The 24,097-nt window shown below is 40.6% G+C and overlaps 2 protein-coding genes and 1 long non-coding RNA gene across 4 annotated transcripts in view; 1 reads left to right on the forward strand and 2 right to left on the reverse strand.

Moving 5' to 3' along the window:
- side-IV (sidestep IV) overlaps positions 1-24,097 on the forward strand; it is a 648,417-nt gene that overhangs the window by 509,689 nt on the left and 114,631 nt on the right. The window lies entirely within an intron of this gene.
- LOC109039090 (uncharacterized) lies at positions 12,004-13,954 on the reverse strand. The gene is made up of 2 exons (XR_002009678.2): positions 13,436-13,954; positions 12,004-12,441 (listed from the first exon to the last, which is right to left on the reverse strand). It is a non-coding gene; the product is annotated as an uncharacterized lncRNA (long non-coding RNA).
- Positions 19,461-22,142, reverse strand: LOC140223746 (uncharacterized). The gene is made up of 2 exons (XM_072303302.1): positions 21,984-22,142; positions 19,461-20,455 (listed from the first exon to the last, which is right to left on the reverse strand). Exon 2 carries the CDS (start codon positions 20,453-20,455, stop codon positions 19,733-19,735), a length of 723 nt encoding a protein of 240 aa, XP_072159403.1. The 5' UTR covers positions 21,984-22,142; the 3' UTR covers positions 19,461-19,732.

A 24,097-nucleotide genomic window follows, 5' to 3' on the forward strand; every position in this document is an offset into this window, starting at 1 on the left:
AAAAATCGGGAATTCGCAGTAGATTCGGCAATCGTGTCATCGACAAAGGGGCACTGCGCCCTCGGCTATACTGCCGTGCTAAGGAAAAACGTCGTATGAGCCTCCAGGCGTTGCCAATTTTCCTTTGATAAAGTGCCAATTCCCCGGTAAACTTAAAAATATTTTTCTCTCAATTTTTCTGATAATTTTGTTCGCAATTTTATCTAAATTTTCTGAAAATTTTAAAGACAAATTTTCATATAGCTTTCCTAAAAAATAAACATCTTATCGAGGGAAATTTGGCAACTCTCGAAGGTTCATGCGGCGATATTCCGTAGCGCGGGAGTATAGGGTCCTCCTCACTCGTGGACGTATCGCAAATTGGACCGTTATTTATTACCCTCCGCGCCTTGCGTCCACGCCAAAACGCACCGGAATCTAAATATTGCGATACGTTTAAATGATATAAACGAGTGTCCGATACATATCGGAAGCTAAGTTGCTTCGAGAGAGACGCTGATCCTCTGACAAATGGTCCACGTTTTGCAAAAAGGAAATACCGTTTCTGGCTAATTGTAGAAACAACTTATGTCCCATTAGTTTTCGTGTGCAGATAGGAGATTTTATGGATGAGCCAGTAATGGCTGTCCGCATTTCAAAATGGACCGCGTTCATCAGAAAGGAACCAAGCCACATCGACTTTGGCCAAATTTAACCAGGCAATTCAATTTTCTCAGGACAGAAAGTCTGTGCGAAGTCCTTTGAAATTTTTTAGGAATTTGCTTTGTACTATGCAGAAAATTCACTGTTTGTACAAAAATCCGCACAACCTTTTTCAAGTAAAAAAATTAGATTGCCCCGTTAGATTTGGCATTAGCTGATGTAGCTTGGTTCCTTTCTGCTTAACGCTGTTCAAATGTAATCCAGCTGAGGACTGTACATTAAAAGTATCCCTAGCAACATCACTGCTTAGCTTAATTTATATTTAATAGGATGTATGACAAGCCTTCAAAAAAAATTGAAACATCACACCACAACATCGGTAGTCTCAGGTGACAGAGTTTTAATGAGGAGGAGGAAATATCTGAAATGTAACTTTTTTACTTGAGAGTGTTGCAAAGTATCAACCGAAAATTAAGGCGTTTTGTCTTTGTGCGTCAACGAGGATCAGACTACCCCTCTCGTATTGAATGTACCTTCCTCGGAATTTGCGAGGTTTCATGGAAATTGTTTTTACCGAAAATGAAAAGATCGTGGAAACAGCTTTCACTTGAAATTATGAGAAAAACGTATTTAATCTTGTAAGTTTGAAACATTACCCTCCAAAAACGAGCAAGTGTAGGTGTAAGAGTTAAAATTAGTAAATAACCGTGATACAACTATTAAAGCTCAGGAGTATTGCGCAGTATCAGCCAGAAATGAAGGCGTTTTGTATACTCGCGTCAACGAGGCTAAGACCGCATCACTCACGTTTTAAATGCAACTTATAAGGTTACATGGAAAGGTTTTTCACCTAATTATAAAAACAAAGTGCATTAAATGTGGCAACGTCGGTTTACTTCACACAAGGATTAATGCTAAGCTTTCAAACGAGGGGCTTAGAGGGCAAGGCGCATAAGTGCAGGTTTTGCTATTTCGAGAAATGCGTGCTTGAACTTTCGAAATCTTATGGAATTTAATGACGGAAAGAAAGTTCAAACTGACTTTCTGATGCTTAAATGGACGTATTTCTACCAAATAGACCTATGTGGAGGTGAGAAATGTGGGGTGTGCTCGTTAGTTCTCTGGCCGTTAGAGTGAATGGGAATAATAAAGCGCCAGTGACGTCAGCGGCAATGATAGTGCGCACGCGCGAGGGGGAGATCGTCGTTGGGGCGCTTTAACTCGTGAGCCCTCTCCACAACGCTATCTTGCCATGCCCGCGGCTCATGGTTCTCGCATTCAGTTGGCACATAGGTCTGTTTGATAGAATGCAAAATCCCGCTTTTCCAATTCTTCAAAAGGAATCACGCCCACTTTTACATTGCTTCTTATGCAGCTTCAACGAGCACACCCCATATTTCTCACCTCCACATAGGTCTGTTTGGTAGAAATACGTCCAAATAGTGGAATTTTTGAGCTACTTTTTGACAGAATTTTCATCAACACTTGTTTTACTTGAAATCATTAGTATCTCCATTTTCTTTTAAAAAAACTGTACTTTTGTGCCTCGTCCTCCAAGCCCCTCAAATGGTATCAAAACATTACACGACAACATCGAACAGTCGTAGGTGTCAGAGTTAGAATTATAGGCTTCATCTGAAATACAACTATTCCAACTCGGGAGTATTGCACAGTATCAGCCGGCAATGAAGGCGTTTTGTTTTCCTTTTCCTTCGAAAAGGCTAAAGACTCTACCCCTCCCGTTTTCAATGGACCCACTTCGGACCTCCCGAAGTTTCATGGAAATTGTTCTCACCTAAAATTAAAAGCAAAACGCATCCAATCCCTCGGCGTTTGTTTTCTGCACGCAGGGATTAATGCTGAGCTTCCAAACAAAATAGGAACACCGTCGACTCTCTAGGTCGAGGACACTCCTCCAGCACCAAACTCTCCGTCCAATTTCACAGTGTTTGCCCCCGCACACAAGGCAAATCGAGCAAACACACGCGCCAAAACCGAAAAAACTAAAAAGACACTCGCATAATCGCCAGCGTTGCATCGCACAGTGGATCAAGTCAATAGGAGAGATCGGACAAAATTAGGAAACTTTAAGATCGTATAACTCCTTTTATACAAAATGTTGAGGTTCTAAAAGTGATATCATTGGTTTCCTCGAGAAATTTTCTTCAAGAAGCACCCCTTAAAATTTAAAATTTGACGAAATAAACATCAAAGTTTGCAGTTTTGGTCCAAGATTTCATGTCCGACCTCTTCTTTCCGTTTGTTTCACGGTGCGTCGCTCCGCGGTGCGGGGAAGAAATTCGAAAAACAAACCCCGGACCCGCAGAAGGAAAGAATCCAAGAGGAGTCTCGTTGACACAGCTAATAACAACCCTGGGTGGGAGCGAGAGGGTCGTGAAACCAACTCGACGACAAACAAAACTACAAACAACCCCCCTCCCCCCTCTCGTCACCGTCCCGGGCTTCAACAGTTTGGCCCGAACTTAATTAAACGTAAACAGACTTCATAATTTAATTCATTCATGACATTGTCGAGCAAGACCGATCCGGGCCTGCCCGGATTTAATCCGACATTTGTTGGTCGCGATGAATCAACGCATTTACTCACGTATTTATTTGCGCTCCGACAGTTTAATTTGTGTGTTTACGGGCGCTTAGTGTAGCGATTACAATGCTTCGGCCGGATTTACGAATTCGAGTGCTGAGTGAACAACTCCGCGTTTTCTTACGCGATGACTTATTTTTCGTTTCATTCTTTGACAAGAAACGGGTACATTATGTTTAGAGGATTGTTCTAGTCATCTTCTGGCTGGAAAATGGACGGATTTAAGTAATATCAGCTTAAATACATTGCTTTGTTGTCTGATTTCCTCCCATGTTTCATTTTGTTTAGTGAAGAAAGGAACTATATGTACTAAAATTCTTAAAGCTCTTTGTGAATTTATCCTTGATTATTGCAACAAATATATTATTGCACAAAATTGCAAGTTTCAGTATTGCTTACTTTTTGGTTTAGAACATTATAAACATCATAGGCATTCAGATGACCTCTGGTGTAGTTCGGCTGATTCCGATTTAAATTCAAATAATTATAATTATTCAGTTTTGTTGTTGTTAACTATACAAAAATTAATAAAATACGAAAAAACCCAGAAGCACGCAATCTTTAGTTTTAACCCATTTGTACATCAATCCTTCAAAGTCAAATACGTCCAGTTTTGAGCGCTTGGTTGCGCGTACACGATAGTGCAGCACAATAAAAGCACATAATATAAAATAAAAATGGACCCATCTAAATAGTTATAAAACACACATTACATTTTCCTTTAATATATATTTTTGTTCATAATGTTAAATGAGAGTAGTCCATGTAGAGTGTGAAAACATTTCAAAATCATGAGTTGAAAAATACCGACTCCGCGAGTTTAAATATTAGAGCCGAACACAGAGCGGAGCGGCGTGGCACGGCGTGCTGCCAGAGCGACATGCGCACTGGCGCCTTCACACCTAACTGGGATACTTCACGCATTGCGCAATGCGTGAAGTATCCCAGTTAGGTTTGAAGGCGCTGGCCGGCTGCTCGCCGCGCCACAGCGTGCAACGGGGTCTCAAGCAACTACGAGGGGCGTTCAATAAGTAAGTATCCCCCCTCTCTAAAATCCATTAAAATGGACCAATTTTAAAAAACTTGGGCTCAAAATCTTCCTTAGGATATTTTGAGTTCAACAAAACAAACCGCAACAAAATCGGACTATGTGCGGCCGAGCGCGAGCCGTTTGAACGCGCCGAGGTGCTCGACGCTCCCGCCGAATCTGCGGGGATTTGAAGTCCGCGACAGGAGAAGAGCTTCTCTGCCAAAGCCTCAGTCGTTCATCACTGACGAAAAATCAAAGAAATTTTTGTAGAATAAGGGACTTACCTCACTTCTCCACATAACCAGCTCGATCCAAGCAGGTCTGATACTGAGACTAAGAGAACACGCTTTTGGATGCCACGCGCGTGGAAGTCTTTCAGCTGACCGGGGATGAAAGACTTCCACGCGCGTGGCATCCAAAAGCGTGTTCTCTTAGTCTCAGTATCAGACCTGCTTGGATCGAGCTGGTTATGTGGAGAAGTGAGGTAAGTCCCTTATTCTACAAAAATTTCTTTGATTTTTCGTCAGTGATGAACGACTGAGGCTTTGGCAGAGAAGCTCTTCTCCTGTCGCGGACTTCAAATCCCCGCAGATTCGGCGGGAGCGTCGAGCACCTCGGCGCGTTCAAACGGCTCGCGTTCGGCCGCACATAGTCCGATTTTGTTGCGGTTTGTTTTGTTGAACTCAAAATATCCTAAGGAAGATTTTGAGCCCAAGTTTTTTAAAATTGGTCCATTTTAATGGATTTTAGAGAGGGGGGATACTTACTTATTGAACGCCCCTCGTATTTTACAATAGAGGTGTTGCACAGTATCATACAAAATTAAATGCGCTCCAACATATGAAGGATGACAGGCATCCTTTAAGAGTGCAGAGCTTCTCTCGCAAAATAAATCAAGATACAGCGGCAGATAAAGAGACTGGTAGTCCAAAAACTCACCAAGTCCTAGCATCCGTATTTAATAGAGTTTAGCATATTTTTTCAATTTCATCAGAGAGAAAAGTGACTCGATTTAGGCAGAAACATTCTTGAGTATGCCGTCAAAAAGATTTATTTTAAATCAAGAATAAAATCGCAGAATGAAAGCGGATTTCTGCTTGATGTACTTGACTATTCTTTGTATAAAAGCATCTTTTTTAAACAAGCTAAAAAAAAACTAAATCTTCTTGGTAGTGAATTTGAGTATATTGCTGCTTGAATCAAGTCACTTTTTCCTTTGCTGAGGTTCAAAAATCATGCTGAACGTTATTGAATACAGATACTAGGACTTAGTAAGTTTTTTGACTACCGCTCTCTTTTTGTCGTCGCTGCTCGATTTAATTTGAGAGGGAACTTTATGGTTTTGAAAGATGCCATCAATCATGATGCGTTGAGATGCCTTCAATCTCGAATGATACTGTGCAACACCTCCGTGTTGAAAGAGTTGCGCCTGACAGACAATGATTCACAGAGGGGAAAGTTCAGAAATTAACTCTCAAACAAGATATTAACAAGTTTTTAACTCAAAACAACAGGGAATTGAATTACACAAATTTCATTTTTTTGTATTTTTACCCCTAGGCCAATTTTATACGTAGGCATTTACATTCTGCATGTAGATTGATTCTCAGATTTTTGCTGAATCATTTCGTGAAGTTTTACAGAGAAAATATACTGCACGGTGTGTAATTCATACCTTCTCTAGAAACTCATCACTCATCACGGTTTTCTTCACCTAATTTTTTTAATCATCCCAATATCATCCAATCTGCCAGATCTCTTTCAAACACGCTGTATCTCCATTTAAAAATTTGTTCGATTTTTTCTTGACAAAATACCTTTCCAGAAGAAAACTAGCAAATATTCATCCTTCATTTTTTCGATTCGACTTCGGCATGTCATTAGAAACTCAAAATTAAAATGTTATCGCATTTTCTTGCAAAAGAGCAGTATACGTGGAAGAAAAATACAAAATACGTAACGAAGTAACGGCGTTTTTGCTGTGGACGGCAGTGGCGTGGCGTGCCTTGCGATAAATCGATTGTTATGCTATTTAAACCTATGGTAAAGAATCGATTATTAAGGTGTTCGCTGCGAACACCCTGTTTATCGATCCTTTTCCATAGGTTTAGATGGCATAAAAATCGATATATCGCAAAGCACGCCACGCCACTGGTGGACGGCAGTTTTCTCGGCGATAATGCACCAATCGGCATCCGAAGGAATAAAATTTAAGCACGGTCGAGTCGTAACGCCCACGTTGTAACCCGTTAAGAGTCGGGAGGAAAGGTCCGTTGAGAAGTTCACCTCACGGGGAACCCCCCCCCCCCCCCCAACCATTTCCGCTTTTGGGGAATTCAATTTTTACCCAAATCAACCGGTCAATCGCTGTGTTTGGGCGTTGGGCGATACGTGCGTGGAACTTTTCGAGGCTCTCTTTGGATCCGGGTCGAATCGCCCGAGAGAAACCACTTATCCGGTATGAAATCCTTGCGAAGATGTGTGGTTTTTGCCGATGACGGTAGCGGTGTGCTAAGAATAACAGCTGCTCCGACTTAAATTGAGACCCGTGTCGCGTACTCCCTACCGACTTCGGCAAAGTTGGCAATACTCGCCTTTGTTGCCACGCAATACAAAATGTGTCGTAATGGATTCTTTTCGTCGTTAGTCGTGAGTCGTCAAACTCGACGTAAGCTGCTTTTGCTTTTATTAGCCGGACGTATTGAAATCGAAAGGAACCAAAGGCCTGAAACTCTTCACCTCTCTTAATTTAAAAATCTAAATTTTCGTTTATACTCCTATTTTCAAAATTACCTGTAAAGACGTTAATAGCCTGAGTCGCTGAATGTCTCAAAATTATAATAACTAACTAACTATACACATACATATAAGTCGCTTTACAGCACTCCCTCGCGCTCTACGACTCCTAACCTCCACTGCTCTCTTTCAAACCACAAATCTTGGGGGATTGAGCACCAAAGGAGCACCAAGGGATTGAGCACCAAAGGCTGATTATTAAAATTAGTAGACGAAGCAAAAGACATAGAATACGGTGGAAAAATGGAGCGATCTTATGGTTGAATCGGGTGGTTTTTATAGACTGAGGGAGGAACGATAGACTAACCGAGGGGTCTCTCGTGGGATGCATTTAACTAATTGCATCTATTACCTACCAACTTTGTCCATTGCAACCACCCACTTTCACCAGCAGCTTGATTCTTCAAATGCATGAACAAAACTTTAGACAAAAGAGACAAAAATGCTATAGAGGGATCCTACTGGTGGAGGCGGGTGGTTGCAATGGACAAAGGAGGTAAGAAATGGACTAACTAACGAGAGGCACTTTAGTTAGTTCATCATTTTGCCTCTTAGTCTATAGCAACGACCCATTTTAACGAATAGGATCGCCTCATATTCCGCAAGTCTTTTTTGTCCATCGCTTTGTCTAACAATTTCGACAATCAGCCCACAGGATCGCTAACTTTTCTCTTAAGGTGGAAGTTTCTGTAGATGTAAAAACTTGGCCACGGTTTGGCGTGTGAAAATGTCCACGGCGAGTGTTGATTAGCTGTTTTCGACGACCGGCCATAAATTTCTCACTCACACTGGCTCTTTGCCAGTAATTTGTACCGCACAAATTAATAAGTACTTTCTTCAGGTTTTGATAATCTACCCATGGCGTCAATTTCAGCCAACTTCGTGCGAAAAGTAGAAAAAACCTGACTAAGATATTAAAATGGGCCATTCACGTTTTTCCAAGTGGTTCCAAACCCAATTACAATTTTTCAAGTTGATGAGAGTAAAGAAGCACGGTAATTACGATGCCCCAATCTAATTTTGTTTAAAAACAACAGTCGGTTTAAGTGCATTGAACGGAACTATTGAACATGAAACTGTTTGAAAGTTCGATCACGAGAATAAATACACGGAGAAGCATTGCACTCACATCAAATCTAAAAAAAACACTCCATCGTTAAAGTTAACCGTGCATGAGCTTATTATCAACGTAACAATTATTTTTAAAACAATTTCTACCGTTCCGAAAAATTAGTGTGTTACATTAATCACTATACTGTCTCATCACGAAAAAAGCAGTGGGGAAATTAGATTTTCATTGAATAGAACACAAATTCTCTGAAAAACATGTGAATACTTTTCTGTAAATTTTTCAATCAATGAATACACAATTTAATATGTAGTATCTTAAGATATTGTGGAGAAATATACTACATTCTCTCCAATAATAAATATTTTATCGGGAAAAATTTGGCAAATTCCTGAGATTTATACAACGTGTTCCCACAGCATGCATTTTATTTGCATAGTCTCATACGTTCAGGCAAGATTTCTCGAGGTGAGACTCAAGGAAGAATCCCGAGGTTCAGACACCCTCATTTGAATCGGTCGTCATAAAAACCTATTTTGCTCATTTCCTGATAAGCCTTTACCTCCGTAAGAATACCTTCATTCCAGGGCTCATTGAAGAACAGGCATACTTGGTTTCAGCATCCTTGGATTCGTTTGATTATTAACTAAAATCGCACTCCAGATACGTCGTTGAGCATCTTCGTTTGCTGTCGTCGCACAATGAAAAAAGCCTTGCGGAAAAGCCGCACATGACATTTTCGATAAAAACTGCACATTTTTATGTTCATTCTGTCACAATATAAATTTAAAGGGATCCTACGTATCGGAAATTTCACCAAAAATCTCAAGAAAACAAATTTTGGACCTCTACTTTTTGTGTCAATGAGGGGATAATCTTTTTACGTTTCCACGTCATGATCCCCCATTGACTTCCTCCACTGCGAGTCGACTCTTTTTGATGCTTTGATGCACCCTCCCCCTCCCCTGCCATCATTCCTTTACAGCTTTCATCCTCCCCACCCCTCCGACCCCAACTCTAATTACAACGAAATAAACTGCGCCGACTTCAAGGAGCGGCGCTTGGATTGTTGAATCGCTATTGAATGAGCTTGCTCGATAATTCCCTATCTTAGCAATGCTATATATCGATCAAGATCTTTGATAACTCCCTACCTGAACAATACTGTATATCGAATGACCTTGATCGATAGTTAACACTGGTAAGATATGGATATATCGACCAGAAACATTCGATAACGATTCAATAGTCGACGCGCGGGTCGCAACGGCGCGGCGTTTGCGTCTCGCAACGAGGCGGCGCGTTTTAAAGGAGCCGAAATCTTATGAATAACTTCGGGATTCGCAGATTGCAGCCCCTATTCAATCGCGCAAACAACCCCCTACCCCTTCTTTCGCACGCCTGTGTAAGTCCCGGGATTCGCGTTTGATTCTGCTCGGGTCTACGAATTCGTCGTCGCGTAGCGTTAAGGGAAGGAAAAATTGCCACCCGAAATGATGTGCGAGACTTTTCTCAGGGAGGGTTTTGGATGAAAACGAGTGTCGAAAAAATAATTCGCTGCTGAGATAAAAGAAAATCGTTAGTTTTAAGGAACCGACGTAGTCAGCAGGCATTTTTCGTATCACACAAGTAAGCCCTTGTGAGTACAGGGCAGCGAAATTTTATGAGAATTAAAATCATGAAATGTTTGGGAAATTATGTCCCGTGGGAAATAACAAAATGTGTGAATTATACGTTTCAAATTGCAGATATTCAGCTGTACAAGTAATAAAAATGAAAATTCTCTCAAAAGTAGCTGGATACACTTCATTTACATCGTCACAAACTTTGTATGATTAATCACGATTGACGAGTAATGTTGCGCAATTGGTTCGCCCTATGACTGACAAATTTTGGAGTCATTATTCTGCTAGAGGAATTTTTTTTGGCACTAGGTTAGGTCTACTAAACCAGGTACTCATACCTCACTACAGGAAAACTTTCAACGCATTTATTTTGCTTTCCATGAGCTTTTAACGATGAAACATACCTTGTAATGTTCTAGTAATTACTGCCGCTAAGCCGCGAACAACACACTTTGACGACTAGCTTGAAATTGAAGGCGCTATATGAGCAACTATTTGAACTTCACGGTAATGCTGATTGCATATTCTAAAAACTGAAGGCGCTTGAACAGGTTGCTCATCGACAGGCGAAAAATACAGTTAATCTCCGATCTCAAAGATTTAGAGTGCGGGGTGTTTAAGGTGATTCTATATAATCTAGGACGAGATTCGCCACTACGCTGTACTGCCCTCAGGTTTACGTCTCCGAGAAGCAATAAAAATCGTAATGTACAAGATGATGCAAGAAACTGATCCATAACTTGTAGCAGCATTAATACTGAGTAAAATGACATTAAATTATTGTAGATTCATTGTAAATTAATACCTGAAACTGCGATAACGGACGTCGTCCGTTGACTCAATGCGTAAGAGAAAGATATACAGCTATGACGACTCTCTCTTACACATTGAGTCAATGGGCGACGTCCGTTATCATAGTTTCAGGGATAAATTTTCAACAAATCTAAACACATTTGATGTCATTCTACTCAGTAGCAATGCTACTACACGTTATGGATCAGTTTATTGCATTATCATGTACATTACGATTTTTATTGCTTCTCACAGACGTAAACCTGAGGGCAGTGCACTAGTGCAGCGTAGTGGCGAATCTCGTCCTAGATTATATAGAATCACCTTAAACACCCCGCACTCTAAATCTTTGAGATCGGAGATTAACTGTATTTTTCGCCTGTCGATGAGCAACCTGTTCAAGCGCCTTCAGTTTTTAGAATATGCAATCAGCATCACCGTGAAGTTCGAATAGTTGCTCATAGCGCCTTCAACTTCAATCTAGTCGTCTAAGTGTCTTGTTCGCGGCTTAGCGGAGTAAGTATTAGAACATTACAGGGTGTATATCATCGTCAAAAGCTCATGGAAAGCGAAATAAATGTGTTGAGAGTTTTCCTGTAGTGAGGTATAAGTACCTGGTTTAGTAGACCTAGCCTAGTGCCAAAAAAATTCCTCTCGCAAAATGATGACCCCAAAATTAGTCAGCCATAGGGCGAACCAAATGCGCAACATATTACTTGTCAATCATGATTAATCATACAATATTTGTGACGATATAAATGAAAAGTAACCATAATGGACCTCTAGACAAGGTAGAAATTTAGGCAATCTGATACATGTTTCTTAACCGGAATTTCACGTCGAACACGATTCGCACAACGAAAATTACTGAAACCAACTCCTAACGAAGATATTAAAATTTTTATTTCCCATTAATTACGAGGAATTTTAACTGCCCGCTCACAAGAAACTCAAAGCTCTACGTGAGTCAAATCGCGCACTACAATAGTTTCAGCAATAGCCTCTCAATCGAGCTATGTTCATTTCCTACCATGTGTTTTTCAAACTATCAGCAATTTGCTATATCTGAGCCAAAGCGTCAAGATTAAGGTTGGCAGAGACTGTCATGGTAACGTTTAGCGCGCGATGTGAATCACGTAGAGGGTTGAGTTTTTATGAGCGGGTGGTTTGAATTCACGCATCAGGAATCATTAAATATCTTCGTAAGGAGTTAATTTCGACAATTTTGATCGTGCGCTTCGTGTTCCACGTGAAATCTTAGTCACGAAACATGTATCAGAATGCTGAAATTCGTACCTTGTCTAGTGGTCCATTATTGAGCCGATGCATATCTCTCAAAAAAAAACAAGATGGTGGGAAGCGTGAAAAGAGCTGAGATAGAGGCAACGGACCCAAAGAAAATAAACTACAGAAATAAATTTAGGTATTGCAGAGATCAACGACAAACTTTAATACAAACAAACTTTATTGAGAAAGGGCTCGGTGGCCTTGATAGCTATCACAGAAACATATATCACGCAATCACAGAACTTTGAGCATTGAATAAATTATCACAGAAATTTGGGCTGATTCAGATCCTACTTAGACTACTCAGAGTGAGTTCGGTCTAAACAATCGGCTGGGGTCCGATAGGACTAGAAGGTGTCAGAAGGACACAAACTTCGACTACAAACTGACAAAAGTTGGACAGAACAATGAATAAACTCAGCTGGTGGTGAGACTAAAGATGATACTGATGGTGAAACCGGTCCAAGGGTTTTGTTCAGACAAACAGGATGTACGAAAATCAACGATCTAAATCAGCAATCTAAATCAGCACATGATAACAGGATATCACACAGGATAGCAGTCTAAATCCACATTGGATCCTATAGGTAAAACCCTGTTGAAAGATCAGATTTATTTAGTACCAAGAAACAGGAATGAGACCTCGGTAAACTCAAAATGCAGATAGAGCAGAAGGCTCGGAGGAAACTTATGGGGGTTTGACACAATGATTTGGAACAGAATAACAATTAGGAAAAACATGCTTTATGTGATCATGGAAGGCACTGAGTACAAAGTACGAACTGCCTGGTCAGACGGACGCAGGCCTAAGGCTAAGTTAGGTCCATGTGCATGATCAATTATCAGGAAAAATAAAGCTAAAAACAATACTGGGGAAACAGCTCTGCCTTAGGGGCTTCAGGATAACTAAATCTGCAGGCTCAGAAAATCTAAGTACTGAAATTCTACTGAACAAGGTTGCGGCTTGCTTTAGGCCAGCATGTATTGAACTAGGCCCGGAAAGGCTCAGAGATAAGACTAGAAATAACAGAATAATCCTGCAAATGAGAAAAATACACAACCATAATAAAACAAGGAGCACTCAGGGCTCATACAGTCTCATCTGTCAAATAGAGATCAAGTAAACATAGAACATCAGAAAACATAGTGCTTAGCACACCTGGATAATGCTCGCAGCGCATCTCAAAAATAGGAGCTTGACAGTTTGGCCGAGAGAAAACATGGAAACATCTCTTTCTCTGAGTGAGAGTGACAACTAGGTCTAAAGTCTATGTAACAGGAGAAAGAACCAGTTTCTGAGGTTGCCGAGAAGTTCGGTAACCAGCACCAGAAACTAGGTCTCTGCGACAGGTGATCAGATCGGAGAGCCTTCATGCGTTCTCCAGGCCAAAATGAACAAGTTAGATTTGCTAGAAAAACCAACATTCTTGTGCTGGGAAAGAACTGAAAATGATATCCTTAATTTGAGGTTCAAAGAGATCATGGACTTTGGTAGGTCACTTGATTTAGGTATGACTTGGGCAGAATCGCCACGAGGCTAGAAAGCCTAAAAGCTCAAGATAAGGTCAAGATTCACAAGTCAAACTTACCCAAAATGGGGTTCGGAAACTGCGGTTTTAGCAAGATGCGGCTAGCACAGGTCCCAGGCTTCCAGGTTACAGGAGATGCTCAGATGTTGAAGAAAGGTGATGATAAAACTTGGCACCAAAAGGCAAAAACTCTCGGTCGGCCGACAAACAGAGGTGAGAGAGAAAAAGTGGCCAGGCCGAGGCCTGGTCACGCAAAAAGCTAGGTGCACACGCACCGGACTTGGGACTTTGCACTCGAATGAATCGGACAATAACAGACAAAATGGCTCCCGGAGTCGCTAGGATCTGAGAAGTTCAAGGCGAATCAGACAACCGGAAAGAAACTACAGCGCTCCTGGAGGGGAAAAGTGAAAGAGAAAACTAGGGTTCCGGCGTTAGCCACGAGAGAGCGCACCAATGCTGATTCTGATTCTTGCAACTTACCAGATCCTGGGAACTCGGACCAATTGCAGCAAAGTAAAAGTTTAAAAATAGCCCGCGAATTAGTTTACTATTAGATAGGACTTTATAGGATGGCACATTATCGCCGATAATATAAGACACAAACCGCATAGCAGCGCAACGTAGTGGCATATTTTGTCCCTAGATCACATATAATCATCTCAAAGTTTGTCGTCCTCGGTTCGAAGTAGCGAAAAAATCGATCCGAATAAAGCGAAGGCGCACGGATCATCGAAACCATCACCCGCAGAGTGACGAATCCCCGAAACTCGAAGTCATTTTTCCTCCCTGCAGCGGGGTGGCTCAATAAGGGACGGCGGTCAGCGTTTATCCCTGCCCCTCCCCGTCCTCCCCCCGAACTACCCCCACCTTAACCCTCCACCCTCCACTCCACGGCGGCCGCAAGACGGATGACTATGACTCTCGTCTCGCGAGCCAAAAATATCAAACAATCCGCGGGCGTCCATACCGGAGCGGAGTTATACAAGAATCGCCGCGGGGTAAATTGAATGGAGAAACCGCGCAAGCACCGCCTCCACCCCGCGGGACTTACGTCCTTCTTCGAGGGCGCTCCAATTTCGTCCCCGAAACTTTCCCGTCAAACTTGCGAGCAATTTTACGCATCACCTGGTCCCCCGGAATCCGGATCCCCGTTGCCGGTGCGCGTGCGTTTTACGCGGTTTTTTACGCGAGAAATTACGGGTTTTCGGTAGATTTGACAACGTTGCGCGGGAATCGAGATCCGGATCGCGGGGTGGACACGTACATGCCGGGGAAATAAGCGTCGGCTTGGATGACCTTACAAATAACTTGGACACCAAGTGGATTCCAAGCGGACGTCCGCAAGAAATGAATGTCTTCGTATTGTTGCATATACTGTGCCCCGTGAGGTTACCGAATGCCTCAAAAATGTATGAGGTTGGGTTTATGATCGGCTTTTAAACAGTCTATTTCGATGAAGAGACTTCAAGTTATTGGAGGAAATGCAAAAAGGCGTATCTCAGAGTATAACGCTGCAGACCACTTTCACTTTATTTTATTTTTTTAAATAAATATTCAACGGTTTTGCTTAAAAATGATCTCTATTTTTCATCGGTTTGGGAATAATCTTTTATTATAATTTAGACCGCGTTTAGCAGAAAGAAACCAAGCCACATCAGCTATTTCCAAATTTAAGTGGGCAATTTAATTTTTTTACAATAGAACTTTTGTGCAAATTCTTGTGGAAATGTTTAGGAATTTGCTTCAAAGTATGCAGAAAATTCACTGACTTTTGCACAAAAATCTGCACAGCCGTTTTGATGTAAAAAATTCAATTGTCCAATTAAATTTGGCAGTAACTGATGTGACTTGGTTCTTTTCTGCGTATCGCAGTCCATTTTAGTTTCGATTGCAGAAAGTAAACTACTGTGTATAACACCAAAATTTTTCGGTTCAGAGGGCTGCTTAATGAAATCATTAGACAAAAGCTATAGAAGATGGACAAATATAGAATATAGAAAATTGAGTGCAAAATTGGTTGCAATGGACAAAGAGGTCAATAGTAAGCTAACTAGGCAACCCACGAGGGACTTCATAATTAGTCCATCATCTTTCTCCTTAGTCTATAACAACCACCCGTTTCGACCAATAGGATCGCTCAATTTTACCTTTGTCCACTTTTTCTATCATTTGTTATTAAAGTCTTGGGTTGTAAGGACCAAATTGGTTCCCTGAAATCAGGATTCTTTAACACAATTGCAAATACACAATTGTCTATCGTTTGTTATTGAAGTTTTGGGTTGTAAGGACCAAATTGGTTCCCTGAAATCAGGATTCTTTAACACAATTGCAAACACACATTCATGTTTCACATTCATGTAACTACCCTGTGTACGGAAAGGCACGTAGAGGAGCTTCACTGTCGTGAGATGCTGGGTATGAAAGCGAAAGAATCCTTTGTCGAGACGAGAGGAGTCTTCAGATCCATACGTTTCGTTGTAAGAAAGAAAGGAAGAAATAAGCTGAACTCTTTATTTGCGGGTCAAAAAATATTTCCAGGGGCATCAAACAAATATACATAAACATGGTTCGTCCTCGATTGCAAACCTTCTTGCCGCACAGACGATTGGAAAATACGGCATTTTGGACAGAATTATCGACCTTCTGAATGGGAATGGCGCTGTGTTATTCCATTGTGCGATTTCATATAAATGTATATCTCTGTATTTGAATATTATTTAAATACTTAATCCTCAATTATTCTTGATAATTTTGAGTAAGAAGCTTTCAAAAATTCTAAAAGTTGATCCTCTAGGAACATATTAAATTTTATCAATGATGAATTGGGACTGAAAGGATTACGTGGTTAAAGTATGTTGGTGCTATTGCTGCTGTTAGGGACGATTTATTTCAATCATTTTAAATATCATTATCATTGAAAATTTGCCATCTAATCGTCTGAACTGGATAAAACCCGTCCTAGAGTTTTCTTCAAAATGTTACGTGGAAAACAATGCGGATTTGGGAAGGCATGGCTCAAAGCAAGTTTGGAAGTTAACCTCTAAATCAGACGTTATCAAGTATTTTTAACACAGGTCAAATGGAAGTTAGACATTACAAATAACATCATTTGCATTTTTATCATTTAACCATTGTTGAAGGAGTTGACTTCCAGACTATCCGTCGAAAGATTCGTTATCCTCGTAAAATTTGAATAAATAATTTCATAATTATAAATAATAAAATAAAAAATATGAAGAAAAAAGTATAATGAAAAAAGTGTAGTAGAATAAATAGTTGTATGATCATTTAATTTTTTCCTTGTCATTATCAAAAAACCTTAAACGCCACAAATGAAACTACGAGAAAAATCTCATCGAACTCATTTTAATCGACCTGCTCTGAATCTCTGAACTCTAAAAGCAATTACATTATCAATCACCTTAGTTTAAATCAATCTAAGATTCAAAACTAATCAATTAATACTTGGTTCTGCTGTTTTTTTCTTCAAATTTTCATCGGCGCTTAAGTTTTTTGAGGAAGACCAATTCAATTCGAGTTTAGGCATTTTTTGTCCGACCCCATCACGAATATTTAAATCAAAATGCAACGGCCCTTCTTTGAAGAACCACGATGGTTTGAATTCGTGTAGAATGAACCCGCGTGTGCGGCGAGAAGCGGCAAAGTCGTCGACAAGTCTGGGCGGCAAGTGGCTGCGGCAAAGCGTTCCGAAATTCCAATCTTCTCCCGGATTTTTATAAATCGTCACTCCTCTGACGTATGGGCGCAACTCGGTTTTATCGTGAGCCCTGAAAAGCACGGAGCTATACGGGCGATAGGGCTCATCTCCGAACGGGGTTAGTGCTTTACGTCGGAGGAGAAACGAAATCTGCCGTCGAGCAGCGCCACGTCCCTATACTTATGACCTCTGAGCCCTCGGCGTCATCGCCTCTTCAACCCTGCATCCGGTTGCCACACCGGAAAATATCAGTCTTTTCTCGAATCGTAAAAAGTGTGTGAAAAGTAAAAATAAATTTCACCTCCCACGGAAGGAGTATGGAGGGAAAAGGAAAGGCCTTTTCGAGTTGAGGATTTGCACTCACTGACCTCACCGAAAATCAGCTGATTCTGCTTGAATCGGTCCAATTTTCCACTACTTCAACGATTTCTGGAAGTTTAACTGATGAACATGTTGATACAACTATTCTAACTTGTGTGTGTTGCACGGTATCAGTCAGAAATGAAGGCGTTTCTTTCTCGGCTGGTTAAAATAATACTTCACCTCCTCTGTGGGCATGATTGTTGAGATCTATGTACAAGAGTATAGACAAAGAATACAAAGAATATATGGAGTGATCTTCTTGGTTGAAACTGGTGAAATATTATAAACTAAGAAGAAAAATTATGGACTCACTAAAGGGTCTCTCGTTGGTTGCCGTGAGTTTATCTATTGTTCACCTTCCTTTTCCGTTGCAACCACGCGCCTCTACCGATCGGATCGCTCGATTTTCCTTTCGTCCTCTTTGTCGATCGCTTTGGCTATCAATTTCAATACTTTTTTCAAAGTCCCTCGATTAAAGCCCTTCATCTATATTAATATATTCGGCAGTATTACGAACAAATTAGAGGAGAATTAGGCTCAGTTGCAACTGACATTGACTACTTTTCAGTGTTGTGTTGTATATACGCAGTGAAACTGTAAAAATGCATATATGTCATCTGCCGTATTCAAAATCTCTGCCCCTATTGGCTTTCATCGCAGAAGAACAAACCGACGTGATTGCTTGATTTTTTCACAAGATGTTTTTTCATACAGAGAGAGGAGTCAGGAAAATATCCAATAAATATTATCGAATATTTTTCCTTTTCGATGATAAATAGTGACAGAAATTTTGCAGGGTCACAAACCAAGATACGCGTTTTTTCAGTTTGACAGTCATATGTTGAAGCTAAAAAGGGCGAAGTAGGTTGCTGCCCGGTCGAAGGTCGAGACGCTGATGCGAAAAGTTCGAGGTCTCGTTTCGTTTCGTTTCCTTCGAGTGTAACGGTCTGACACTCAGTTTTATGAAATTTTAACCTCCGCTGGCCCTGTTTATTTCTGCTCACGTTCTAGCCTCTGAAGTTGCTCCCTATCCCCCCCCCCCCCTCCGACCCTCTTGCACAGCCCGGCCCGCTGAGTATCTTGGTGACTCGTGAAAAAAGCTTAAACGTGAAAAATAAAATTTCAATTGATTCCGAGAAACATTCCCTCGTTTCAGTTACGTTGCCGCTTTGTACCTTCCCCCTTTTTTCAAAGTTCACCAGTCGGATGAACTTAACCAGAATCAATTTATCCGAAATTCATGTTGCCTAATCTCCGTTTTTTCTTATTGCTTTTTGTTCAAATCAAGCAACATGCTGTCTTGAACATTTCCGCGAATTTCCCGCAAATTTTAGAGAATAAAATTCCAAAATCTCAAGGCAGAATGTCGTGTGGTTTTCTTGAGCAAATTTGAAACATGAAACATTGAAGACATTTTATAACGCCTGAAGTAGCTAGGTTAATTCTGATTAGGTCTGTGCATTTCATCACAATTTTATGCAGTATAAAATGGAGTCAACTAGTTTTATCAGTCCGCACAAAATTAATCTAAAATTAACACTTTTCACTCACGTATTTCATATCGTCATGACAGCTGAATTTCGATTACGAGTGATCAATGATTTTTTCACAATCCAGACGAACAGTGCAAACTGATTATTTACTGGGTGACTATGTCCCTCCCACACCCTGTTACCTCAAAGGGTCAGGGTGTAGGAGTGACATTACTACCCACGGTCACGATGACTGATATTTGAGTGTCCATAAATATCAGTCACCTCCGGAGATTAAACCCGGAACCTCAGTATTGGCAGCGAACCGCCTTGACCACTACACCACTGAGGCTGATTGTGAACCAAGTAAACAGCTGCGGCAATGAGATTGTTCATCCTCCAACATCACTCAAAATATTACTTACCATAATGCAGTGCAATTCTATGTTATTATCATGGCAATGCAGTTTGTCTGTTTTTGAAACATTTTTGAAAACTTGGTCAAATTGTTTAAATAAATCCAATCCAATCGCTTTTAATTTTTATTTTCCATCTCTTCCTCGCTACACTCGTTTAACAATTAGAAAATTAGAAACTCAAATGAAATCGGATACATTTGCATTGTTTAGAGAACTTCTAATCTTGCCTGTACGAATTGCAGGTAACCATAGAAGGCAAAGTGTAGTGAAAGTTAATGGATTTGGAAATGGGTCAGGCAGTGGGTTAAAGGAGTGGCCTGATGAGATCATCAACGGCTGGTGGGTGACGTGAATACTGAGGTCCATTTATGGGTTAGGGAAATTAAATGGGATGATAAGGGTTGAGGGGGGATGGAGGTGATGGAGATGTTGGGGATGGTGGAGATGTTGGGGATGGTGGAGATGTCGGGGATGGTGGAGATGTTGGGGATGGTGGAGATGTCGGGGATGGTGGAGATGTCGGGGATGGTGGAGATGTTGGGGGCGATGGAGTCGTTGGCCGTGTTGGGCGCGTTGGTCGTGTTGGGCGTGTTGGTCGTGTTGGTCGTGTTGGTTGTATTGGTTGTGTTGGTTGTGATGGTTGTGTTGGTTGTGATGGTTGTGTTGGTTGTGATGGTTGTGTTGGTCGCGTTGGTGGTGTTGGTGATGTTGGTGGTTTTGGTGGTGTTGGTGATGTCGGTGGTTTTGGTGGTGTTGGTGTTGGACGAGGTGGGCGCGTTGGAGCTGGTGGGTACTTCTGGCCGTTCAAACGTTGGATGAGGCCCATGGATTCCACACCGTCAGCGTGAAGGTTGCCGCCAGTTTCGCCTTGTGCGTCGTTCATTGTGTTAAGCATATATTCCGAACTGACATCCTTGTCCCTGACGTTTGAATTCCATTCCGAGTACTCGAATGATTTCGAATCGTCATCATCGTTCATGAACTTAGTCCTCAAGTTTTCAACTTCGCCATGACGGAAATCGTGAGGATATGCCAATGCATGTAAGCCCGCCATGTTGACCATCGCAATCGTAAGCGCAGTCACTAGCACGATTTTGAGCGTCATCTGCAATGTACAGAAAAATCGTAAAAATATACAAAACAGACAGCTACTATCACTTGGACCGCGTTCAGCATAAGTGAACCAAGTCACATCAGCGATTGTCAATTTTAACCGTGCAATTTAATTTTTTTACAAGAGAACATTTTTGCGGATTCTTTTGAAAATTCTAAGGAATTTTCTCGTACTATGCAGAAAATTCACTGAAATTCGCACAAAATCCGCATAACCGTTTTCAAGTAAAAAATTAAATTGCCCAGTTAAATTTGGCAATACCTGGTGTGGCTTGGTTCCATTCTGCTTACTGCGGTCCACTTCTCCAATGATAAAGCCAGTTCAAAATTGACCAAATCTCGAAAAAATACAAAAATTCTCATAATTGCAGAAAAACGGCCGTTGGCGTCAAACGTACCTGTTATCATTATTTTTATTTTTTTTTCAAAAAAAAATTATTTTACCCCCGAATAAGGTCACACAAAGGCAATAGTTTCTGTTGAATATACCGCGACTGCAATTCTCGCTGAATCAACTGGAAATATGTTTAAATTGACAGAACATCTCTTTGAAGTAAAAGGAATATTGTTTTGAAATAAGAGGTTCTGTTCTTATAACGAGGTATTTCTATTGTGGTATATTGATCAGGAAACTTTTCTATAGGCGTACGTTTATAATCGGCAGATCCCAATTAGTTGGACCGCGTTCAGAGTAAAGGCACCAATCCACATCAGCCATTGCCAAATTCATTTGGGTAGTTTAATTGTTACATGAAAACTGTTGTGCGGATTTTAGTGGGAATTTCAGTGAATTTCATGAATAGTGAGAAGTAAATTCCTTAAAATTGTTAAAGGAATCTGCACAAACGTTCTCTCGTAAAAAATTAAATTGCCAAAGTAAATTTGGCAATAGCTGATGTGGCTTTGGATATTTTCTGCTAAATGCGGCCCTGTTGGAACTTCTAAGATTATAATTTCTGAAACGAAAAAAGCGGAAACTTAGATATCACTGCATATAATTAGTGTCTTAATGAAAGATTAAAACTATGCGCCAAATCATGTTTAAGTCTCTTATTGGTGAAAGATTAAAACTATGCGCCAAATCATGTTTAAGTCTCTTATTGGTGAAAGATTAACATTATGTGCCAAACTATTTAAAAATAGTAAAGCATTAATAAATAATAGATGCATTGGATGCAAAAAGGGCACTTCTCGGTTGCAGTGTTTCAGAGTCTCCTCTAATATTTCATTCGTTGTAAGGAAAGTGCATAATGCATCCTTTTCATGAAGCATTTTATTGAATATTCCTCATGATTTTACAATTTTCCATGAAGAGATTTTTGGAAAATCACCCATTAAATTCTTCTCTGAGGGATTAATTAGCAACAGAGACTCTGAAACACTGTAGTCGAGAAGTGCCCTTCTCGCACCCAGTGCCTCAATTAATCATAATTATCTCTAATAAAGCATTTTTTTATAAATTTTTAAACACGGATTCAAACAAGTTTATTTGACAAATTCAAGAAGAGGACTTTTTTTACCTTTGTGTGTGGTATCACCTCCTTGTTCACTTTTCAATAGTTTCTCAGTTGACAAGACCTCTACCAAAGCACAGGTTGAACTGAATCAGTGCGATCATGCGTTAACACTAAGGGCCATTAGTAATCAAGTGCTTTCGCAGTTCTCATAGATGCGATAACCGTAAGATTTGCTGCACCTAATTTTACTTTTTCAATAAATATTTACATTTTGTTCGCTCGGGGTATAACGTCATCTGTCGTACGACATCGCATTGCTCTCATGTCTTCTTATCGAACACTTAACGCAACAAGTAATAACCCGACTCATAGGCCCGAAGATAGTTGAGGATAAATTGATTTACTATTGATGCTGGATACGCACTTAATGTTCTTTCCGTCATGCTATTTCATGTTGAATAGTGAACTCTGAAGTGCTCTTTCCTGGCAGCCCTCGACATTGAAAACGAACGCAATTTAACTTAAGTACCTGCATGAGCGTCAAATTCCATCGTCCTCAAAAAAACAGGAAAAACTATGACATTCTCTCGAGTCCAAAAATAACTACGTTTCTGAAGAATACCCATTGGACTGGGATAAAAAGATCGAGCGCATGGCAAATGTCACGTTTCCCCCGTTTTTCTCAAAACTTTAATTTTGGCGCTTTGGCCCTAGAAAAAAATATCAATCAATCGGAGGTTTCCCCAAAAATCTTGAGCTTTAGTTTCCTCCATTTCTCCAAATGACATTTTGTGTTTCATGTAACACTTCGACGGGGTTAGTCGGAAATCACATAACTCGGTTTGCGGCGTCGCAGACTTCCTATCATACTTTATTTTTTAAACGGGAAACTATTCAACGGCAATTCTTCAAAACTGCCGTGATTTTTCCTCTCTGTGCGAAGAAAATTCTGCAAAAACTTCAAGGAATGATGTCAATTTGCTTTCCTTTAGAAAATAACACAAAGGCGGAGATTTTCAGACACCACAAACGAGATATGTCATTGCGGACTAACACCGTCGACTTGCACAAAACATGCAACATAGATTACCGATAACTTGCCGTACCTACCATCAATTAAGATCCATTTGCTCTCCACTTTCTGATCTCAATACCATACTTTCAAAGTTTTTTCATGAAATCCCTCTCTTTTTCGAACGAATTAATCTCCAAATTAAACGCATTCTTTCCTTGTTTTATCTTTAAATTTTGTGTACTACCCTTTTGTGACCCCTACTTTTTAAATTTTTTAAATTCTGTACTACACTATTTTGATCTCTCCTTTACCTCTAAGGTGTAATGACCCACACTTTTTAAATTTTTTAAATTCTGCACTACACTTTTTTGATCTCTCCTTTACCTCTAAGGTGTTAATGACCCATACTTTTTAAAAATTTTAAATTCTGCACCACACAATTTTGATCTCTCCTTTAAGGTGTTAATGACCCAAGTGATGAAAAAACCTTCAAATAAACGTATCTACCAACCCAACCATACAAATTTATTCAAAAATCAATGTAGATCAGACTAGTTCGTTTAGCACCAGCCAAAAGCCGCAATTAAATCCACTGTCCGTGAAAATTTCATCATATATCCTTAAAGTTTATATAAAAACTAATATTTTATCCGAGCAAATTTTGCAACATCCTGAAGCTCATACGGCGTTTTTCGGAGGGACGGGTGCTCACACCTACAAGTTCATTTGGCGAACTAAATGACTGGGTCCGGTTCCCTCGCGTCTGAGCGAGCTGGAGCCGGCTGCGCCCTCTCAAAAGGTTATTGTTCAATTTCACCCTTTTGTCGCGTGAATTACTTTCCTTATTGGCCTCTCCGTACTCTCCGCTCTGAGCATCAGTTAATTTTCCCCGTCTACGTCCCGTCCGCCCACGCAGACTGTCCCTCTCGCTCTCGCTGTGCCTTGGTCCAAGTTGCATCTTCTTTCCAATCTCCGTCGCCTGAATTTGCACACAGCGGGGTTGCACCCAGTTTAAGGTACGCTTCCATAGGCGGTGCCAGACGAGATTTGCGCCATTGGGAGCAATGCTTTTTAATACCTGCCAAGTTAAACACAATAATATCCTGCGCTCCTACTCTTTCATATACATTCACAAGAGTATAGCGCATAACGCATGGGGCGC

The sequence above is a fragment of the Bemisia tabaci genome, chromosome 8 (genome assembly GCF_918797505.1).
Source record: "Bemisia tabaci chromosome 8, PGI_BMITA_v3".
Taxonomy (NCBI): domain Eukaryota; kingdom Metazoa; phylum Arthropoda; class Insecta; order Hemiptera; family Aleyrodidae; genus Bemisia; species Bemisia tabaci.

Bases quoted from the DNA above. Each gene is read 5' to 3' on its own strand.
- LOC140223746 (XM_072303302.1), bottom strand. From the start codon at position 20,455: ATGACGCTCAAAATCGTGCTAGTGACTGCGCTTACGATTGCGATGGTC.